The sequence below is a fragment of the Accipiter gentilis genome, chromosome 21, assembly GCF_929443795.1.
Source record: "Accipiter gentilis chromosome 21, bAccGen1.1, whole genome shotgun sequence".
Classification (NCBI taxonomy): Eukaryota; Metazoa; Chordata; class Aves; order Accipitriformes; family Accipitridae; genus Astur; species Astur gentilis.
In genome coordinates, this window is record NC_064900.1 from 687,339 (window position 1) to 710,007 (window position 22,669).

General features: G+C 44.1%; 1 protein-coding gene across 17 annotated transcripts in view; it reads right to left on the minus strand.

Moving 5' to 3' along the window:
- FAM131B (family with sequence similarity 131 member B) overlaps positions 1-22,669 on the minus strand; it is a 78,781-nt gene that overhangs the window by 38,227 nt on the left and 17,885 nt on the right. For 16 of the 17 annotated variants that reach the window (XR_007509023.1, XR_007509020.1, XR_007509021.1 and 13 more), the window contains 5 exons: positions 5,392-5,501; positions 3,890-3,925; positions 1,273-1,366; positions 473-670; positions 18-161 (listed from right to left, as the gene is read on the minus strand). Coding sequence is in view for 8 of the 17 variants with exons in the window: in XM_049824407.1 (XP_049680364.1) it covers positions 18-161; positions 473-670; positions 1,273-1,366; positions 3,890-3,925; positions 5,392-5,501 (582 nt within the window). In the remaining 9 variants the exon portion in view is untranslated. Of the gene's footprint in view, positions 1-17; positions 162-472; positions 671-1,272; positions 1,367-3,889; positions 3,926-5,391; positions 5,502-22,669 lie in introns of those variants that run through there. The other variant, XM_049824414.1, reaches the window with a different exon arrangement.

Below are 22,669 nucleotides of genomic sequence, written 5' to 3' on the forward strand. Positions count from 1 at the left end.
GAGGCACTGGAGCTCACCTTGGCTCTCCATTAGCTCCTGATAGTTCTCGGAGTAGTTGCCTGCTGGGTTCTCCTGATTTGAGTTTACACTCACATCCTCACCATCCATGGAGGACCAGGCCATGAGAGTTGCCTCAGAAATAGCGAATTGCTCCATCACTCCTATGCCAAAGAAGACAGGGAGGGGAAGCAGGGATGTGTGAAAGTTTCCACTTCTCACCACCCTCTTTAACCTCATCTCTTGGTCACACTGTCCCACTCCTGTCCTATCTCAGCAACACCCACCACCCACCACCTCCACGCTGCATTCCATGGGCAACACTCCAACCACAGTCCCTCTCTCCTTCGCCCACGTGAACCACCCACAGGCTCTCCTGAGTGTGCTCCTCGGGTTCCTGCACTTTGGTCTCTCAGGGATTCTGCTCTGGGACATCCCAACCGACCCAATCCACGCACCAAAAAGTTAGCGCTACCTGCAAGGAACCGGGCCTCCTTTTCACCATCGCTCAGGTCTGAGTAGGCATCGGCGTCTTTGCGTGCCGTCTCATGCGTGTGCTGCTGCTGCTGGCTGTTTCCTTTGCCCCAGCCTTGCCATTCAATCATGTGAGCCACACGGCCTTGGCCCATGGCCGTTGGCTTTGTGACGTGGTCCTTCATGCTGCGAGATATCCCTAAGGGGCCAGACATTAGAAAACAAGGAGGGGCTATTATACAGCTCCAGGGTTGTCTGTCGTGCTGTTTACCTCTCTTGGAAGTGGAGCTTCTCCCCTCCTTTCCTGACAGGGTTCAGGCCTGGGGTTGAGTGTCTCCCACCTTTCACTCTATCACTCTCCAGGAGAGTTTCTCCGTCTTCCCTTGGGCTGGCTCTCAGAAGGGGGGAAAAGGGAAACCCCAAGTATGAAAGACCATTTCCTTCCTTGCCTAGAATCCATTTAGGACAGAGCTGGGCATGAAGGATGAAGCCTGGAAGTGAACAAACTAAGAAACAGAAAATAGGGTTAAACCCTAGACTGTTTGAGGGGAAGCAATTGAAGATGTGTGAGCTGGGGTGCACGGCGAGAAGCCAACAGGAGTAAGACAAATCTTTTCTTTGAAAGGGCAACAGCTAAGAGATTTCTGCGTCTAGAACCACGGTGGTGGAAACTCCTCTAAGGCCTTGAAAGGCAGGAGTCAGAAAGGAGCAGTTGGGAGAGCAACAGAGAGATATGGGAAAAGGCACAAAGGCCTGTGGAGAGAAGCTGCCAAGGAGAAACCCAAATTTTGAGGACCTCACCAGAGAAAGATGACTTAGCCAAAGCCCCAATCCCATAAGCATTGGAGTTGCGTTTCAGCTTGGGGAGGATGGAGGTCGTATCTTCCATGGAGAGCTGAAAAGAGAGAGAATATGAAGAAATGATATACAGAAAGGAGAAAAGGAAGTGAACTGAAGTGAGAAATCAGTATAAGGATACCAGAAGACAGGGAGAAGATGAGGAGCAGAAGCAAGCAACAAGAAAAAGAACAAAAGAAGGGAAGGAAAAATTACAGGCTATTTAACCAGGACTGGATATTGCGTAGCATTGGGACTGAGTGAGGCAAGGTCAGTGGGAGAGGCAGAAGCAGGCTGTGAGAAGCCTCCCTTTGGCTGCTGCCAGTCCTCCACAGACATGCTGCACTGTTCCCTACTCTTTGTCGGAGATGAAAGACATGGCTGATGGACAACTGAAGGAGCTTGCAATGGGGAGCTGACAATGTGATAGGCAAGATACAGTAATGCATCACATATGCATCATATTACAGACACTAATTTTTATATGTTCCTTTTGGTTTTCATTTTTTCTCATATGGTCTTAATAAAATGAACGTGACTGTATCAGTGATGCATCCTGTTTCAAGCACCTACAACTACCTGTAAAGAAATGAGGTCTACAGTTCTGCTTAATTCCCTTCCGTCTATTCTCTACGTTCATCCTCAGTCCCTGAATAACAAGGACAGGAAACTATTGGGACAGGCAGCAGTCACAAACATTATCATACAACACAATCCCTCAAGATGAATTCATCAGGCTTCTTCAGGGATGCCAGGCATTGCATATGAAGGTTAATTTTCACAAGGGCTAAACAAGCATTGCTTCTGCTCTTCATTTCAAACTCTCTGGAAATCAAGTCCAGCATGTTTCAAACACAAAGATACTCAAAAGTAGTGACCATGACCCTGGAAATTTTAAATCATGAAGCAAGCATTTGGTCATAGGCACAAATCTCACAAAAAAAGTGAGCAGAGCAATAACTGGGCAGTCAAAAAGTTGCAGGCAAAGGCAGGCATTGTAAAAATGTTGAACTGCATATAATCCCCGTCAATTGCCAAAATACAAGAGGTGAGTTTCTCTGGAAACTGAGTGTAAATGCAGCAGCTAAGGCACCCTGTAACTTTGGAGCCAGAAATGTCTGTGTATAACACGTGAGCTGAAGAAATCAGAAAGCAGGGGAAGAACAGTAAAAAGTGAGAACACAGCCCTTGTTCCCTGATGCATTTCCTTTGAAGAATGTCCATCAATGCTCCCACTGGTCACTCCTGCCCGTTCAGTATCTGCCCATTTAGTTTCAAGACAGCCTGGGGGCTGTGCTGTGAGCCACCTCATGGAAATGGTGCAGAAAAGAGAGTAAACTGAAGGTGTCTACCACTACAAGGTTGGAGAGCTACGACATGAAGGCAGGAATGAATGGGAAGGGAAGGAAATTCATGAGCCAGATTTGATACCAAAGATCTATGGAATTACACTGAGAAAGAGCCACATTATGAAAGAGGTCCGTGGATTCAGAATGGGTTGGAAAATGGGAAACTGCAAGTAAGGAAACTGTCTTCTACTATCTTGAAGGAAACATGAGTTTGTGTACCTTGCTTTCAGCTAGACGGAAGTGCAGTGAGGAAAAAAACCCGACAGATTTCTTCTAGGCAGTTGCTGCATGCACCGTTATTTTTCTGCACAATTTGTTTCTCTAACTGAGCCTAGGCAAAAGATCCCAAGCCATAAGTGCCACAACAAAAGAGATGTCAGTAGGGTGAGGGTTAGTTAAAAATATGTCCCCTTGATATTCAATGTCCCAAATGCTTTAAAACCACAGAGAACCGGAAAATGACAGCCATTTAAAAGTTTTGAAAGTACCTGGGATTTGACAATGCTTATACTACCAAAAACCAGAGCTTCTAATCCTGCCTTTCCAAATGTACAAAACTATCAAGCTAGTTTATGTGAACACATTTTTTAAACCTTCTGAGCAGAAAAAATAGTTTGGTAGCACAAACATGCATTATTCCCTTTTCAGGATGCTGTTTTTGCATCAGTGAAAAAGAAGAAAATAAAACCATATTTATTCACGGCATAGGTATTAAGAGCAACAAGGAACATGTGTTGTTAAAATGTTTGTTTGTTTCTTCTTCCACTTGTTAACCAAAGTTAGCTGGTACTGACCATCTCCCCCAAGGGACATCAAGAATTATTTTACTCCTGTGTGCAGCTGAAAATGAGGGATACGTTTCTCCCAAACTCCTGGAGAAGAACAAACGATGCTCTAATCAAATACTACCGCTTTTTTTAAACATGCTGGACAGACACCTTTTTTTATCTAGCAGTGCCCAGAAATCTCAAAAATAGAACACATTTGTCCCAAAGAGGACCAAGGCAATTTAATAGCCACCTGCAGATCTAAATACCTGCCAGACAGCAAAAGACCCCAGAGGCAAACAAAAATTCATCACCATCCCCTGAATCATAGACAATTCCCAGAATTTCAGTGGCACTACAGACTTTCAGTCATGTGTCCATTCTGGTCTCCACTGTATCCAGTGGCAGAAAAATCCTGATCTTCCTACAACTAGGAATTTGAACAGTGGTGTGGCGCATACTCACATTGATACCATCCCAGGAGAAATCTGTCCGTGTTTGCTAAAGAAAGCAAAGAAGGACATCATGTTAGTGGAACAAACAAGTCGCACACAGCCATGCATCTCTCTAGTAGTTTGCCATAATTGACAGCCACTGCTTTATCTGATATATTAAAAAACTTGCGTCTTTCAAGCTGGTTTCACTCCCTGCTGTTGATTATGGTGTCTGTAGGTATCACGGGGCTTGAAGGTACAATAGCGAACAGGATGATACAGAGAGTAAGAGAGAGAAAAACAAACGCCTTTTCATAAGGCTTCCCTTCTAACAGCTCTTTGCCAACGTTGCCATGCTGGCACCCCTGCGTGGGAGCTGCATCGCTTTGAGGCTAACACAAGGAGGAGCTACGCCACCTATGTATTCTGAGTGTAATACAGGAAGTTACGGGATTCTTTTCTGCTGAAATTATTTTCTCTTGCAGTCTTTCAGTTTGTCCACTCTGACCCACTTTCCCCTTGCAAACTAGATCCATTTCCCGTATCAGCCATTACAGCACCAATTCATAGGGCATCTCCTTCGGCTGGGAGGACTCGCATCTCAACATCTTGGTTTTGGGGATGTGGACACTCAGGAAAATTCAGATGTATCGGTTACACCTATGGTATCCATTCACATAAATCAAAATGTTCTCTGAGGTATAGTTTATGCTCATTGACTTTTAGAGCTGCATTTGATTTAACTGAATTTTCCATACAATTTCTGCTAGGATTCCACGCGACTCCAAGTTTATTGAAATTACATTCCAAGCCAGCAAGGTATAATAAGGAAATAAAAATACCTAGACATTAGCATTTTGTAAGGTTTTGCAAACTGTCTGTTATTTGTTAATGTTATTTGTGAACATTATTTGTGATTCCTCAAATATTATGTGTTAGAAATAGCTTTGATCTTTTTATTAACCATGACTGCATACCCGGAACCTTACAGAGCTGAAAATTCAGGAATCTAAGATTGCAGAAGCTGCAATAATTCAGAACAGCAAATGAACCAGCCCTTGAGATACTGCACGGTAAATCAGTTGGCAGTGAGTTACTAGTGAATGCATCCCTAAAAATCAAAATGGAGACAAAAGGGTTTCTTCAGAAGATTTTATGGCAGTGCTGCAGAAGCTGGGACAGACATAGTCCTGGACATCTCAATGAATCCATTATTCAAGGAATGCAGACCTATAGGCTTGTCAGAACTGCCACAGTTTTTTTCCACGTTCTGTCCCCCTCCAGTCATGAGTGGTTAAAAGCACTTTTCATTTGCAGATTCTTACTCACTATGGATATTGTGAGGGGAGTGACTCAACTCTATTCAATGCAAGACAAACTGCGCAGGTATGAAAGTCTGATCCTGGGGTGCACACTGGTATTCTGGTCCTCTCCCAGATGATGCCTCAGTGATGCACAACACCCATTTCTGAACTCGGAAAGAACTGAACTTTCTGATCCCTCTGGGCAAGTGGGTCTGGGACAGGCACTCACCTCAGTGGAAGGTCGATGGAAGCTGCTGCCATGCAGTGAACTGGTGCTGTCCATATTGATTTGGTCCACATCTTTCAGTCCCTTCCAGTCTACTGCAATCACCTCGTTTCCTGTGGGAACACATCTAGTCAGGCTTCCGAATGCCACTACAATTCGCCCCAGCAGTCTTAAGCCAACTCAGCTCCACATACAGGAGAATCACTGGGTTTAAGGCCTCAAGAGCCTTAAATCAGACCTTCCGTTTTCAGTCAGACCACCTGTACATCATCAACTATCATATTTCACAGTTATCTCCATATGAAGACCAGTATTTGTGTTTTTCTCAAGCACAGTGTATGCTTGGCTAAAGCACAGGAAAAAAGCATCTAGCCATGATGTGTGACTGAGGAAGGACCAATTCTTTTGATATCCTGTTCCAATATTAAACCATCATCGCTTAAAAAGGCATTTCTCCTTTACAATTTGAATTGGTCTGACATCAACTTAGAGCTGCTGGTGCCCTTGCTTTGCTGTTCTCAGCAAGATTAAAGACCTTTTTAATACCTGCCATTACATTTCAGGAAAGTTATTCATACACTTGCCTTTCTTCTTGACAAACTAAACAGACTGAGATCTTTAGGTTTCTTACTGTAGAATTTTTTCAGTCCCCGTAATAAATCTGTGTCTCTTTTTAAAAATGTCTCAAATTTTTCAGTTCTTCAAAATGTGGATATAAAAGCATTCACAGTAATGTACGTAAAACTAAAGTTACTTGCTGCTTCTCTTCACATTAACCCACTGTGCCATAACCTCACAGCAGATTTTCACATTCAGCTGTTTGTTCACTCAGATCCCTATGCACTTTGCACAGCTTTCTGGGATTGTCACCCGTTCAAAAGCAGAGTCTGTGCCACTTGATTTTAGATGCATTTTAATACAACCTAAAGGATCAAGTAAAATTAAATACTAATAACAAAATAGAAATTATAAAAGCAGTGAATTAAGATTAAAAATAAGATTATTAAATAACATTAAATTGTAATAAAAGTGAAACTACACGCAAAGTAGCACACTTTAAATAGTCAGCCAAGTAACCGGGACTGCTCTGTGCGACTGCTCTGCCCAGTTAGCAATTTACTGTACCTTCAGCCTTTGCGCCACCCTCAAACTCTGTTAAAAGTGATTTGCTCCCATGTTATGGAGGAAAGGTTGTACTGTGTTTAAACCTGAGCCTTTTCAAACCTGGCAAGAAATATAGGTCCCAAAACGATCAACTATTCCTGGGATCAATTCAGCAATATCTAGTCTATTTGAAATACATGCCATTGAATGCGGATGGCTCTATTTTCATTAGCCTTTAGCTTTTTATTTACTCTTTATAGGAAATTTTTCCTCCACAGGCATATGCAAAGCCCCTTGCTCATTCTAGCAGCTCTGGCATGTTTAGACTGGCTCATCACTGCACTTCCCAGGTAGAAATCTTCTGACAGGCAAGAGGTGCTGTGCTCCACCCTACACAGGCCTGCGGGAGGCATGTAGGCACTTTTGGGTGGGAAGCCTGAGGCACTCATCAGCTAGCATTCAAAACGCAAAAAAGTAATTTGGTCCCTTAACAAGGCCAAACATGGCGAGATGAAAACCAGCAGAAAGCAAATGCTATTTGAGTTGGTGTCCACCACACCTTCATATCTCATCATTTTCTGCTGTGTGAGATCTCTCTGAAAGAACCAAGGCATATTTTCGCCTTCACACTTGAAGTATGTTTCTGTTCATCAGGATAATTAGAACCAAGTGCTTTAATAGCATTCCCCCATATGCCTCTGACTGGGCTGAGTAAAGTCCCTGCAACTCAGGGAACTTAAAAGGAGATTCCTGTACTGTATGGTACAAAGGTGAGCATAGAGGTCAGACACAGCCAGACTTCAGGAGGAGGCAGGACACGACTACTACAAGCTTGGCAAAGACCACCCTTCACGACTGTGTTGACCGATTTTCTTGACAGGCATGTGCACGCGTTTGGCCTTACTGAGCTCGGTTATTTATTTCTAATTGTGATCGCCACTAACCACGATCAATTCATAACCTATGAGCGTAGAGCTGCGCTTGCGCTAAGCTCCGATCAGATCGTTTGGCTCCCATCTCCCTTCACAGGGCATAATGTTGGGTTGTGTGCCAAAAGCTCATCCGCAGACCCAAAAAGGGGCACAGGGAGATGACAGCAGCGGTTCCCAGGCCCACCCCAGAAGCCATCGGCCCACCAAAGGCTGGTCTCGAGGAGCACAGGGGCACGACGGCAGGCGGGAACCCAAATTATGGACTCACAAGAAGGGACACCATGTCCAGGCCCCTGCTAGGGCTCTTCCAGGAGAGCCTCAGCCCCAGGGTCCAGGGGAAAGCCCGTCAAGATCGGTCAGGGGGAGAGTTTCATAACTGAGGGGGCAGTTACTGCCTAGGGGTACGGGACCCGTTATGGGATGCAGGAGAAGAGCATTTGGGGATTGCACGAGATTTATGGGATGTTTAGGGGAAGAACCAACAGCAAGGGAAGGGACGGATCTACATGGTGTGGGGAGAAACCTCCGGCAAAGGGAAGTGCTGGATAGAGCTGTGAAAGCCCAACTGCCAGTCCCAGGTGCATCAGCTGTAAGGTTCGGTTGTGGCTTAGAATCAAATAAATTCATATTCGGTGGTCTCCCTTGAATAGGGAAAGGGGAACGGGGAGAAGAAAGGGGCACCGCCAGGAAGCGCAAATCCGGAGACGGCAGGTACGAGAAGGAGCGGAGGGGCTGGCTGCGACGGGGGTGAGCCGAGGGATCGACGGCGGTCGGTGCGAGGATGTACCCGGAGCGGAGAGCAGAGCGGGAGCCTGTCCCGGCGCGCTGGGATCCAGTTGCCTCTCGCGGTAGAGGCAGCCCCTGCTCCTTCCCTCTACCTGCAGCCCTTCACGCTGGGAGGGGAGGACTGGGGCAGTCCTGCCACGGAGCCGAGCGAGACGGGGATGCTGGAGAGGCAGGAGGCAGCTGTACAGAAGCCCTCAGCGCGGGTAGCAGCGCCGTGCCGTTTTATTTCCATTTACCCCAGGTCCTCCTCCTGTACTCTGTACGCTGTGCTGTGGCCCTTCGGTAAGCCTCGAGAGACGCGCTGGCGCGCAGTACAAACCAGGCTGGAACACCGCTCTGCCAACGCACTGCAAAGACCCCCCCGCCAAAGAGAGAGGCCAGCCTCGGGGAGTCTGACGCTCAGCACGCGCGACTCGACGGCCCCAAAGTTTGGCAAATGACGCTCAACCTGTGCTCTCCATTCTGCTAGCCCGCTGACGGTTTCCATGAAGTGTTAGACTGTGGAAAATATTGATATGGTTTCTGGCAGATGGTGGCATCAAATGGCTGAAGAACATTAATATCAAACAATTATTTGTCTCGAAGTCCACACCTGTTCCATAACAGTAGAATTAAAGGCCTATGAAACTGATTTATTACCGTTTTTCTCCAGTTGAAATATCTCATCTAGCCAGACAAGGGAAGAGAATATGTGATCTCGCATACACTATGGTCGTAAAGACTGAACAAATACTGAAAATATGTTGGGAGAAAATAATTCTTTAATGTCTGTTAAATGCTTTTAAATGCAGTAATATCTGCTGAAGAGTTACAACATCACGCACTTTGGTTGAAAAGAAAACCCCTGGGTTCTAACTGCTTTGGGCCTGGGGCAGTGTTACTTCCTGTTATTGAAAGCTGGATAAAGGTTAGTGGGTTTTTTTCTTTTCTGCTAGAAATAGCAAGAGCAACATTCATCCAAAGGCATGAAAGATCAAGTTCTGCTCTGACAGATGGAAGGAAAGAAACATGGAAAATCAGAAAGAAGTATGGACAATGAAGTGGGAAAAGAGAAACTGAAAGCACTACCTTATATTTTAGTACTGTTTTTTATCCAACCTCATCAACCTCTTTCTCCCTTCAAGTAGTATGTTTTTTTCTTTTGTAACAATATGTTTCTTCTCCAATATACTTTCTTTTCTCTTATCCATCTTCCATTCCAGCTTCTGCTAATCATCATGACTATTCCATTTGTAATTCTACCATCAATCACCTCTTACAGAACAGTATTTGCTCCTCTCCATATAGAGCTGATAAGCATTTTAAAACATGAGTGGGTCATAAAGCTAATTTTAAAGTGGGATTTTTACAAACATGCTACTGAATTTCTCATTGAAATGTTCTGAAATGAGATGATGGAAGTTGAAAGATAACTGGGTTTCTGATTTCTTTGTCATTGTTTCTGTATGGTGTGTATAGAAACGATACAGAAGCCTTTCATTTTCTTTGAACTTTTTAAACATTTCTTGATTATTTCTTTTAAATTTATTACTTGTTTGGGTTTTTTTTTTTTTAACATCATAAATTCCATTCTTGCTCTGGAAAACTCAGTAGATGACTGAAGAACAAGTAGAAAGCTAATTATATGAAGCAGTGAGATAAAACCAAAGCAGCTGAAATACATAAATACATTAAGCCACACTGTCTGCAGATCATGGTTGCTTTGTATTTTTAACACAAATTTGATAAAAAAACTCTGACAAACACTCATCAGAAAAAGATGTCTCCACCACAACTGAAGTAATGTTCCAACTCAAGCCCTCTAAGCCTTTGGGGAGAAAAATATCATCCCTCTTTCTGCTACACTACTGTTAAGGTGAAAAAAAAATAATCAAGATTTATTTTTAAGTCAGGCCTTTCTAAATAATAATGAGGAAAAACATTTAAAGAGGAAAAAAGATGGGAAAAGAGAATACCCTTTTCCCCACTTTTTTTTTTTTTAGCATCATAACTTTGGACTCTCAGAAATTAGAAAATGTCTGTACTAAACATTCCCAAGCAATACGAAATAATGACCATTTTGATGAATGCACTGGAAAAATCCAAGAAGCTATCTGGATGACTGTATCCCACCTTGCTGATCTAATATTACTACCTTTTTCCTATTTCAGTAGCTCATTTTGCCACATACTTTAATTTATCACAGAGACACAGAATTTCTTAGTTGGGCATATTTTCAGTTTCTTTGCATTTCTGTGATCATAGGAAATTCGCCTTGTTTTGAATTACTTATTACTTAATGTAAACAAGGCCCTTCACCTTGGGTTTCCTCTTGACATTTTCTCAGTTCCTATTATCAGTGTGTATTCGTTGATACAGGCACAGATACCAAATATGGTATTTCGTTCATTTAACAAGGTACATGCCTGAATCAGGCATCTGCATCTATGCAGAAGCCTTTAATAATCCATTTTGCTGTAACTTCTGTGCTGGGTGCTAAACATCTTCCCTAGATATTTTTTTTTTGTCTTCTCTATTTTTTTCTACACTAAGTAGACAAATACAGTTTTAGAGTCTTAAATTCTGGTTTTTGCCTCCTGACATGATGTTGGTGAAGATGTACACCACTGCCATGGTTTAACCCCAGCCAGCAACTAAGCACCACACAGCCACTCACTGACTTTCCCCCCGCCCAGTGGGTTGGGGAGGAGAATTAAAAAAAAAAAAAAAAAAAAGGTAAAACTTATTATGAGTTGAGATAAGAACGGTTTAATAACTGAAGTAAAATAATAACAATGAGAAATAATTAAAAATAATAACAACGATAATAATTGCAATGAAAAGGAATATAACAACAACAACAAAAAGGAGATAAATAAACCCCAAGAAAAGACAAGTGATGCTCAATACAATTGCTCACCACCTGCTGACCGATGCCCAAGCAGCAACCTGCCCTTCCCGGCCAACTCCCCCTGGTTTATATACTAGGCATGACATTCTATGGCATGGAATATCCCTTTGGCTAGTTCAGGTCAGCTGTCCTGGCCATGCTCCCTCCCAGCTTCTTGTGCACCTGCTTGTTAGCAGACTGTGGGGAACTGAAAAATCCTTAACTTAGGTAAGCGCTACTTAGCAACAAAAATATCAGTGTGTTACCAACATTATTCTCACACTAAATCCAAACCACACTGTGCCAGCTACTAAGAAGAAAATTAACTCTGTCCCAGCTGAAACCAGGACAACCATATACCAAACATATTTTTGTGTCAATTGCTTTCTGATGTGTCATGCCAATTAGTGTAAGAAAAAACATATTAACTAAACAGAGAATTTCCAGTACTGCTCTCATCCACTGTTAGCAAACTTCCTTCTGTTTCTCAAGTTCTACTTCCCAGCAGAAGTAGAAACATTATCAGTCGATATTGGTAGCCAATATTAATGTTGGTAAAGACCAGTATTTAGAGTAAATGGTTCAATTATTCTTTTCCATTCCCTCCTTTTCCCTGAACGACTAAGAAAACAGCAAATGTAATTGCAGTAATTATGATCAGTCTTTAAATTGTTCTTTCCCTGATATCAATTTTCATGATACTCGTGGGAGTGTAGTGTCTTTGTCAAACACAACATCATCATGTCCTGTCAAATGTGGTTGAAATAAAAGCAGCTGAAGCTGGATGGATAGCATAATCATAGAAACCTTTTCCTTCCCTGCATGCTTCACAGAGAGCCATTCAAAGCTAGCCAAAAGGTCAACGTCAAGGAAAGGAATAAACCCTCCATCAGGTGAACTGTCCCCAAGGTGACCCCCAGACGGAAATGTTCAAACTCTCCCAGTTAAAACTGAGAAATCAACCAACCTGAGTCATTCACATAACTGTGTAAGCGTTCTAGCTCGTACTGCATGAGGAAACACAGAAATTAGTTAGCTGCCATTGGCACCTACCAACAGAATCACTTGTGGAAGATGAACAGAAAAAAGTCTGTTTTCATGGATGAGACAGGGCTGAACAGTTTGGTGCTCACCAAAGCAGAGAAATGCCTTGGTCTCCACCAAACAGCTGTCTTTAAAATTTTTGATCAAAAATGAAAACACCTACAGCTCTGAGATGGCTGTGAGATTAGGAATCAGATGGGCAGTTCTCAGAATCTTTCCTTTGGATTTGGGTAATTAAATTCTTTTCCAGACCATTCTGCCTTTTCGTGCAGGTAGGTCGCTTTTTAGAGCTGTTTAGGAACTAGAATTAATGAACAAAGCTCCAACACCAACATTTTTCTTCTTGACTGGAAACGCTTTCAAACCAATACTAAAGGCTACTGCATATCATGTCCTTGCAACTAAAAGGAGATGTACAGAGAGCCTAATGTTAGACACAGGCAGTTCTGTTCTGAGAAGCAGTCACATCATTTAAGCTAAGGAGGTACTGCAAAACGAAACACATCCAATTAACACAATTTTTTTAAAAAATCTCAAAGCCCTGCCTCATTTGCAGAACAAGTGTCAGCCAGCATGAACAGCGGCAATGGGTTTATCCTCATTCTTCACTGCTTCTCTGAAGTGCAGAGAATGTGTCCCCAGGGGCCTCATTCGGTACAGTAAGTATGAAAACGTCAATGTGAACCAAGGTAGCAGGCCTTTTTTGCTGGGCTATAGCCAACGTTACAGAAGTAATATGCAGCAGGCAATTTCATATGCTGCTCTCCATATGTGTTTAAATTTTAATCTCTGTGGCCAGCGCGTCACATGGGCGCTGTCCTAGAGCATAAGAATACCATTAGTTGGGACATCTGCGCCCCGTAGTTTCACCTCTACCAGCGAGGAAGAAGAACCATCCCAAATACTCCTCGGGAGTCAACCAGCAGATCACAATGCACCTTTCTCACCCCGGGGATGCTCTTGGTCCCTCTCTGTGGGGTGGGCAGCACCGCTGCCGAGGTGATGACGACGGGCCAAGGCGAGACTCCACCGTTGCACCTTCGGACCCACTACCGTTCCCCAGCCAGCAGGACAAGTCAGAGGAAGAAGCAGGACAAGAGCCTGCTCAAAACACCAGCACATGGGAGCAGCGGCAGCCCATCAGTTCCAGACTCCACTCTCCTTACCTGTCCCCCCCTCAGCTGTGGAGCATCACTCTGGCAGCTCCAGAGCATACTACGAGGTGGCTACATCCTTCTCCACCACAGCCATCGCACGCTCGGCCACCGTCCCCATCACGCATCTGGTCTTGGAACAGCAGTAATGGTCAGAGCCAGCCAGGAGGCACCGCGACTGCTGCCTCCCTCTCACCACCCTCCCCAAAAGCCAAAGTGTGGGCGCCTCCAGAGGCAGTGATGCCCTAGGCCATCTTCTGGCATGGTTTTCTTCCTGGCAACACAAGCCGCTCCGTAGGAGGCAATGGGTAACGGGCTCTCGGTGAGGGGCTCTTCATTCTCCTCAAGCTCCTCCAGATGCCGGGTGTAGAGGGGACACCAACTTCCGTCTCACCCCTTTTCCCAATGCTGCTCTTCTCATTATCCTCCCCTGGTCTGCCCTGAAGAGGCTGGTACTTCCCATCAGCCCTCTCCTGCAGGGCTGCAGAGGACAACTCCCTCTGCCAGAGTCCCCATCCAGACAGCGGAGGCAGGACACGGCACGGAGAGCCAAAGAGTCCTTTATCATTCAACATCAGGAATCTTCTTGTACATCCACAGCTCCCCAAGGGACATTCTCTGGATTTATGCATAACATAATGCTGCTTCTCATTTTATTCTCTGTTCTTTTCCTAATTACTAACATTTGATTGGCATTTTTACCGGTACTGAGGATTAAGCTACTCATTATAACCCCAAGATCTCATTCTTGCATGGAAATAGTAAACCCAGAACCTCCATCACTGCAAATGTAACACTAGAAATGCTTCGCCCGCGTGCATCATTTTACATTTATCTACATCAAATTTCACCCATAATTTTAACACCTAGTCATTTGATATTGTGAAATCCTTTGCGAATCTCTGCACAGAGCTTTTTGTTTGCTCCCCCAAATGATTACTGTCATTTATCATACTTGGTTACCTCATTACTTACACCCTCCTTTTTCATATCATTAATGGATATGCACAAATCTGAAAAAATATCCCTGTGAAAACTGACCATTTCATGCTCATCTTTGTTTCCTATCTTTACCCAGCTACTTAGTAATTTCAGGAACTTCACTTTCATTGAACAGCAGATTCATGTCTTTAACAGCCTGGGGCGAGTGACCTTTACAAATGTGCTTTGCAACTCCAAGTAAACTATAGCCATTGGATCTCCTTTGCCAATACGCTTGCTGACCCCTTCTAAGACTTGTAAGGCGTGATATCGCTTAACAACAGTAGCATTAACGCTTCCTCAGTATATCTTATTTGCCCATGCATGCACTAAGTCTGTTCTTTAGAGTAATGTTTATTAGCTTGCCTGCTGAAGCGTATCTTGTTTACTAGCCTATAGTTTCCCAGATCTCAAAATAATTTTAAAAACTGGTATCACATTAGCTACCTTCCAATCTTCTTGTACCAAAGCAATTGGAAGGCATTACAAACCATAATCAGTAGTTCAGCTCTTTCAGCCTCAAATTTCTCCGGAAGTCTTGCATGAATACCGTCTGATGACCTGTCACTCTTTTGTCTATCTGCTCTACAACCTTATTTACTGAGGCTTTGATCTGAAGCCGATCCTCTGACGCATCCCCAACAAGGAAAAGTTCCACAGGATAAAATTCCACAACTTGCTGCACAATGAACAGATACAAAATTGTTCTTTGGTTTTTTTGAGGTCGGCAGTGGGGCAGAGGGGGATTGTTCTGCTATGGTCTCAATCTCTCCGAGTCACCTGAAGCCTCTTTAGTAGTAACATCATGCACTAATTCCTCCTAATCATTGCGCGAGGCAAGGTACTTGTCTTTTACAGGCTCTTTGAACGGCTCCTGAAGTAAACATTTAATTTGCCAGCCTACACACAGGGTTAACTGGAATCCCTGTGACTACCGAGTTTCCTGCCTTCACAGCCTCTTTGATCTTTCTCTGGCTGTCACCATCCTGGCCAGTGATCGTAAAAGGTCAGTAGTATAATCCCTAAAACTGGTTTTCCCCATGTGGAACGTCAATCCACATGCTAGCCATTTGGATCACCAAACTATTTTCTCCAATTTAGTTAAGAAATTTTGTCCTGAAACTTTCCCCATAAGCAGTGTCTGATCAGCATCTGTGGATACAACCACATCTTCCCAGGATACAGAAACTACATTGTCTTTAACAGTCTAGTATTACTCCTGGACTTGAGAACTTGCGGCTTAAACTCACAGAGAAACATCCTGATCACCTAATATGACCTCCTTAAAGTAAGAGAGGCTAAAGGTATTCCCTTTGTTAATTATACTTTATGTTGCTGTGCTTGAAATGGAGCATTTTTTTTTAATCTTGATTTTTATGTGTTCAGGTGACAGAGGACTCAGTGCAACCCCTAGTAAATTATTCCAACAGTTAAGTATTTTCACCATTTGATTTTTTGCCTCATTTCAAATCTGAATGTATCTGCCATCCTTCCATTGCATCTTAACTGTGTTTTGCCAGGTTGAAGAGTCAGAGGGGTTTTTTCTTCACTCAACCGCTTAGAGACTGCCATCGAGTCTCTTCTGTAAGTTTTTATTCATGGTTCCGTGTTTATTTTCTGGCCATTCTTCAGTTTTGCAGTACTTCTCAAAGTGATAATAATAGAATTAGACAAAGTAGATGAAAAATATTTTTTTCACAAGTGCCAAGTGCAGAGAAAATATAACCTCCTCTCCTCCTGCTCAATATTCAGCTCTTAATAGATCAAAGAACCACATTAGCTTCTTCGGCTGCAGCATCACAACAGTAGCTGTTGATCTACTGATTATCTGTTCAGATATCTACAAGCTTTTTCAGTGTGGCTGCTTTCTAACATAGAGCTCTGGTCTTGTAAATACTGTTCACACTCTGTCATTAGATATATACACTCATATTTGGTTAGATTGAAACACACGCTTCAAGATTCAGTAGTCCAAATGAATCAAACTGTTCCGTATCAGTGATTTACCCTTTTCATTTGTATTTTCATTTTTAGCAGTTCTTCCAGTCTTTGTAGATTCTGCCAAGTTTACCAGTATTTTACATTTCCCTCAGGATTTTGAGCAATATGTTAAAATCACATGGTACTGACAACTGTATTGAGAAATGTGGGATCACATAAGAAACGAGCTTTTCAGCAATGATTCTTTCTTTGTTACTATTTTGCTATCTATTGAATTTTGATGCACTTAAAATGTACTGTTTTCATACATTATTCATCAAAGAATCGTGTGGTACTAAGTCGGTTGCTAACTGATTAGTGTTTTTATCTTTTACCAATCTAGTATTTTAGATCCATTACCATGATTGTAGGCAAAGGTACTTCTATCACAGAAGTACTTAGCTGCAGGGAGTCTCGTAAGAGTCATGCAATGAAGTTAGCTTGACAGGATCTGTTTTGCATAAACCCATTCTGACTGGCATATTGTCCTTCTAATATTTTATTAGGAATTTTATCAGACTGACAAAATTAAGTACCTACGTCATCTCACACTACTTTTAAAGTTGTAATAAACCCCCAGCTTTTCACTTGCAGATCTCCCTCGCTATTTCAAAACTTACCGAAAAACAAAGCTTTGACTTTTTATCCGACTGCTTAAAAACACTTGACTGCAAGTTACCTTGAATTGGCTGGTTTAAGTATCAGTCTAAAATCATGGTGGTTTGCTGTTGGAGAGCATATCCTTATTAAATGAGCTGAAAACTATTTTTCTCCTACTTCCCCCCCAAGAAAACAGGTCTAAAATATGTATTGATTAGTTCACTTTTTCTACTTCAATACACCTCAGTCTATCAAAGTCAGACTCCCAGATCTACCATGCCAATGAAACACTGTTCATTACTTCCATTTTCCCATCAGCTCCTTTGTAATCTCTCTCATAATTCTCTCACATTACTGCCCGTAAGAGTTCACAAAGTCAGTACGTTGTCCTTCAGTCCTGTTCCTCAAAATCCGTCATCCTGTCCACACATGCACACACACACACAAAGTAGTTTTAGGTCAATCAGCAACATACCAAAGACTGTTTTCTTGCACTAAAGACCACTGCTGACACACTTATCTTGCACAAGATTTTAGGATGGTTTCCTTATAAAGCTAGGCTTATGCAATCACGCTATTTGTTAGCCCTGTCCCCACGACGACTTTGAAACCACTAGCCTGCTTCAGTAACCCTGAGAGGAGAGAGAGGCGTCTCGGAGATCATCGGTTTGTACATTCTTCATGACAACTGGCTGCTAGGTCCGGGAGACAGCCTCCGTTCAGACCCTGACTGGCAAAAGTCAGTTCTTACCCCAGAGCCCTTCAGTTGAGCTTTTAAAGCGATCGAGAGAAGGAAGGCCGGACTGGGAAGAAGTAGGAATAATGAAGTGAGACCAAGCACAAAGCAGTCTGATCTGGAAAAAAAGGTGTCCCTTTGTCCCTCTGTTGTTCTCCTTGGTCTCTCCCCCAGGTAGGAGAGGAACAAGACACCTGGATGCCCTTCTTCGTGTATTCACCCACATTGCCTACAAAATGGGGTCTTCTGCACAGAGCTCTCTGCTCCCCCCCCCCCCTACCTGTGTGCATGCAAGTAACTGAATCTATCCCTACTGCCATGACTCGGTTTCCTTCTGCATTACCATCTCCTCTCCTAGGTTTCTCCCTCTCTTTTATTGCTTTTCGCCGACTCGTTTATATGTTGAAGGTGAAGGAGGGAGGAACTGGACACTGGGCCCCTGGATACGACGCACGTATGCAGACGGGACAACTCACTTTCTCACACTCCAGGTACATAGACTACACTTGCCACACCAGATCTTCCTCCACACACCTTCAGATCTGGGGGTGGGGGGGGAAGATGAGTAAGGAGAAGAATGAAGGGGATGTTCACGGATTGCTCCAGCTGCTTATGCCCCCCCATCAGTCTCCTATCCTGCTCCCCCCCTCTGCTGAATCCGAAGTGGCTGGATTAGAAGTGGGTCATCTTTGCCTCCATTTCCCCTACTGTGGATGCCACGAGCCATTCATTTACACTTAGTACAGCACATCCAGTGAGAAAGCAACACAGAAAGTACGTACTCCTCCCGCTGACAGTACGCCGACCGTTCCTTGTAGAGGGGACTCCAGCAAGCCAGCTCGCCGGCTTTGCAGGTCAGGTTTGACCCAGAGATTGATAAGTGAAGAGCACTGCCTTTTCCATTCTGCACGGCCAGTGACTGATCCTCTGTGCAGGAGCCTAAACCAGCTATCACTTGAGCTGTTTCTTGCAAAATTACTAGACCAAAAAAACACGGGGAGGAGTTCAGCTGACAGCTGGGGTTATTATGGCGAGGGAGTTTGTGACACATGGTACTCTCAGTAGTTAAAGCAGTGATGGGGGGAAGGAATAGGAGTGTACTAACGAGGGGAAGGAATAGGAGTGTACTAACGACATGGAGAAGACCTGGGGTCTCCTGGCAGAACAGGAGCAAAGCAACGGGTCTGCCCTGACTGTTGTTGTTTAACCCCAGCCAGCAACTAAGCACCACACAGCCGCTCGCTCACTCCCCGCTGGTGGGATGGGCGAGAGAATCATAAAAGTGAGAAAACTCATGGGCTGAGATAAAGGCAGTTTAACAGGTAAAGCAAAAGCCACGCACGCAAGAAAGCAAAACGAAGAATTCATTCACCACTTCCCATCGGCAGGCAAGTGTTCAGCCATCTCCAGGAAAGCAGGGCTCCATCACGCCTTAATGGTTACTTGGGAAGACAAAACACCATCACTCTGAACATCCCCCCTTTCCTTCTTCTTCCCCCAGCTCTATATGCTGAGCATGACGTCCTATGGTCTGGAATATCCCTTGGGTCAGTTGGAGCCAGCTGTCCCGGCTGTGCCCCCTCCCAACTTCTTGTGCACCCCCCCCAGCCTCCTCGCTGGTGGGGTGAGAAGCAGAAAAGCCCTTGGCTCTGGGTAAGCACCGCTCAGCAGTAACAAAAACATCCCTGGGTTACCAACGCTGTTTCCAGCACAAATCCAAAACACAGCCTCATACCAGCTACTATGAAGAAAATTACCTCAGCCAAAACCAGCACACTGACTCGGAAAGGCAACTAGTCCAGGCTTTAGATCCTCAGTGTAGGATCACAGGATAATTCAAGCTGGAAGGCACCTCTTGAGGTCCAAATTCCTGCTCAAAGCAGAGTCAGCTATGAGGTTAGACCAGGTTATTCAGGGCTTTATCCAGTCTGGTCTTGAAAACCTCAAAGAACAGACACTGCACAACCTCTCTGGGAAACCCCTTCCAGTGCTTGACACTCCTCATGGTCAAGAGGTTTTTCCTGATATCCAGCAAGAGCACCTCTAGTTTCTCTTCCCACACTGCAAAAGTACTATTAGTTTTTAATTTCTTGGAATATTTTTCCACCATTTTATCACTTCACAAAACATGTTTGCTGCAGGCTTCTGTGCAAAGACATGAAAGAAATCAGAGACATCACCAGAAAAAACAGAGAATAATCTTGAGCTTAATAGGCTTGAGCTTTCTATTCATTTCAATTCATTCAAGGAATTAAGAGAGATCTTGTCACACTAGTCAGAACAGCCAATATTGGGAGATGGCTAAGCTGTGGTCAAAGGAACACTTGCAATGCATTCAGACATCTACGCAGGCCCGAAATTTTAAATTTGGCTAATTCAGTTACTGACAGTAAGCAAGCTGATCTTTGCATTTAGGTAGCACTCAGATATCTACAAGTTCCCAGCTGGATTTTGCAGCCTTAACTGTCCGGCAATCCCAGTGAAAAACCTCCTTCGCATTCACTGAAATTGAGCCCCAGCTACGACGAGAGTCACTAAGCAGCTCTCTGGGAACTATGATGGGGTAATTATCACCAATATACAGACCTGGCTTGGAGCTATTATCAGAGGCAGAAGCCAGCTGCACTGCTCATTGTGTAATTGCTATCATGCCACATAACACAAAGCACATGTGTGACATTGAGGTGTGAGTGGCTGCATCTGTGGCGAAGGTGAGTGGGTATCAGTTTAGCCTTTTAAGATCACTTTTCAGCTTTTTTCATACCCTAGGAAATCCTAATCTGATCATTGCCATTGTGATTTCTGGTGTCCTCTGTAAGACTGAAAGATGTTACATGACTCCATTTCAATTTTATGCATATGGAGCTGCTCTGTTATGACCCTCTCAATTACTTTTCCCCAGGGAGAAATAACCAGAAAAGTCATATTTAGGGAAGAAAATGCAAAGTTGCACATCACTAAACATGTGCAAACTATGACATCTAACTAGATCATAGTAAAACGTCCCTGCGGGAGATGGAGAAATCATGTGGCTTGCTTAAAACTGGAATGGAAAAAGGCCCGGAGCAAGCTCAGGGCACAATCCTGCGCTGGCCCTTGTGTGGTGAATAAACTGAATGTGACTAATTACAAGCTTTCTATCACTAATTAAAGCCTCCCAAATTCTGAGTTCAAGATCTGCTACATGCAAATTCCAAGGTAAAACCAATACAAGCATACCACCTTTCTTCTATCTGTAGGACCTGCCTGGTCTCAGGAAGGCAATACAGAGCCTGTAGTTTGAACGAATTCTGCAAAAATCTAACCAGGCACACTATACAGCAAGAACACAAAGCTCTGCTCGTGCTAGGGTGTTACGTTTCCAACCACATCCTAGAGCTCAGACCTAGCGCTTAAAAGCACTGACTTCCCAAAACAGGTCTGAAGAATCCTCCCAATAACTCCAGGAAGGCTGGAGTGAAAAATCTAAGCTGCCCAGTAAGAATGGTTCTGAAGAAACCTCCTTAGGTCGAGGAGTCCAAGTAAAACTCAAGGATCCCATCTTCGCCCAGTCCAACCTCTAGGACTCAAAACAGATGAAGCCCCTACTGAAGCAAAACAGCATCTAAGTTTCACACAAAGCAGGCATCAGGCGCTATTACTACATTCATGTCGGACTCCCATAGAGATTAGAACCACGGTTGTGCAATCCCCCTTAACAGACACCTCCGCGACACGAGGTCAAGGAAAATTCCTCACCTAACTGTATAAATATGTCCCGAATGCCCACTGTGCTCTCACCATCTAGAATGAGCATATATTGCATAAACCAAAAGTCACGATATAGTAGGGAAAGTCCAATACCTGTACCATTGAGGTCTATATTTAAGGAGTGCAATTTGCAGACAAAGCGGATTTTCAATGATCATTATCCTACCATCATTTTAACGCATAGATGCTCTTTTATATTTTCATCTATGCCCACACAGCCATATGACATTTATAAACATATATATATATATATGAGAATGATATTTGCAATAGCAAGGCTTTTTTGTAACACAGATGCCAGGTCACCCATCACAAAAACACTGCCATGCATAGGAACAAACACCTGCGTGGTTAAGTACGACAGCTTAACCACATTTTGGAGCGGAGACTGGATACTAGGAGATTCGTGTTTGTTCGTTATTTGAACAGAGTTGCAGGGAGAGGGACCAAGAATCAACGCTGCTAGTTCGGCCACACGTTGATAAAAGGGGTATAGGTAGTTTGCCAGCTACAGGATAATGCTGCCCTTGGCGGTGTGTACGCGTGGAGGATACGGGAAAGGGAGGAGAGGGAGGCGATACGCAGATCCAGGTGAGCTTGATGAACCTCAAGGGAAACATCGCAACAATCTTTGCCATGCGGACATTACGGAAGACATAAGAGATTTCTTTAGGCCCTGAGGATGTTAAAGAGCGGTACGAGACATAGGCCAGATGTGAGAATTAAATCCCAAAGTAGAACCTGGCATCTGTAGTTTAAAGTTTGCTGCTGCGGGAGGAGTCAGTTCCCTGGAAGCGCTCACCAAGGGCTCTCCCATCCAGCCACGAAGTGTCACAGCACCAGGCTTTGACAGGGTCCCTCAGATTTACTCTGGGGAGGTGGTTCAACTCCCTCGCCCGCAGAGGTTTCCTTTCCCCACAGACGCCACAGCGCCCGTGCGCTTTGTGGAAAGGCTTGAGAGACAGAGGGACATGTACTACCAGATGAGCTGCCTTTTAGTCTCGGAGATTGTTTGGGTGGCTTGAATGACACGTTCCCCACGTAACTGACATCTGCACGCGCGGTTTGCACAGCAAGAAATTTTCCTGCGGGGAGGAAAGTGTGCCACAGGATGCTGCTTTTACCTGTCGAGACCTGCGCTTGGGGATCGAGGGATCCCTCAGCATCCGCATGTGTGTAGGAGGGGAGAGCTGGGTTACATAGCCTAAAGGCTTGGGATCCTCTGCTGTAAAATGCGCGTGGCCCAGCGGAAAGCTGCGATTCCTCCCGCCGCGTCCCCTCGCAATGGCTCTGCGAGAGGGCAGGGATTCAGTTTTGCCTGCTGTTCTCCATTGGAGTCGAGGCA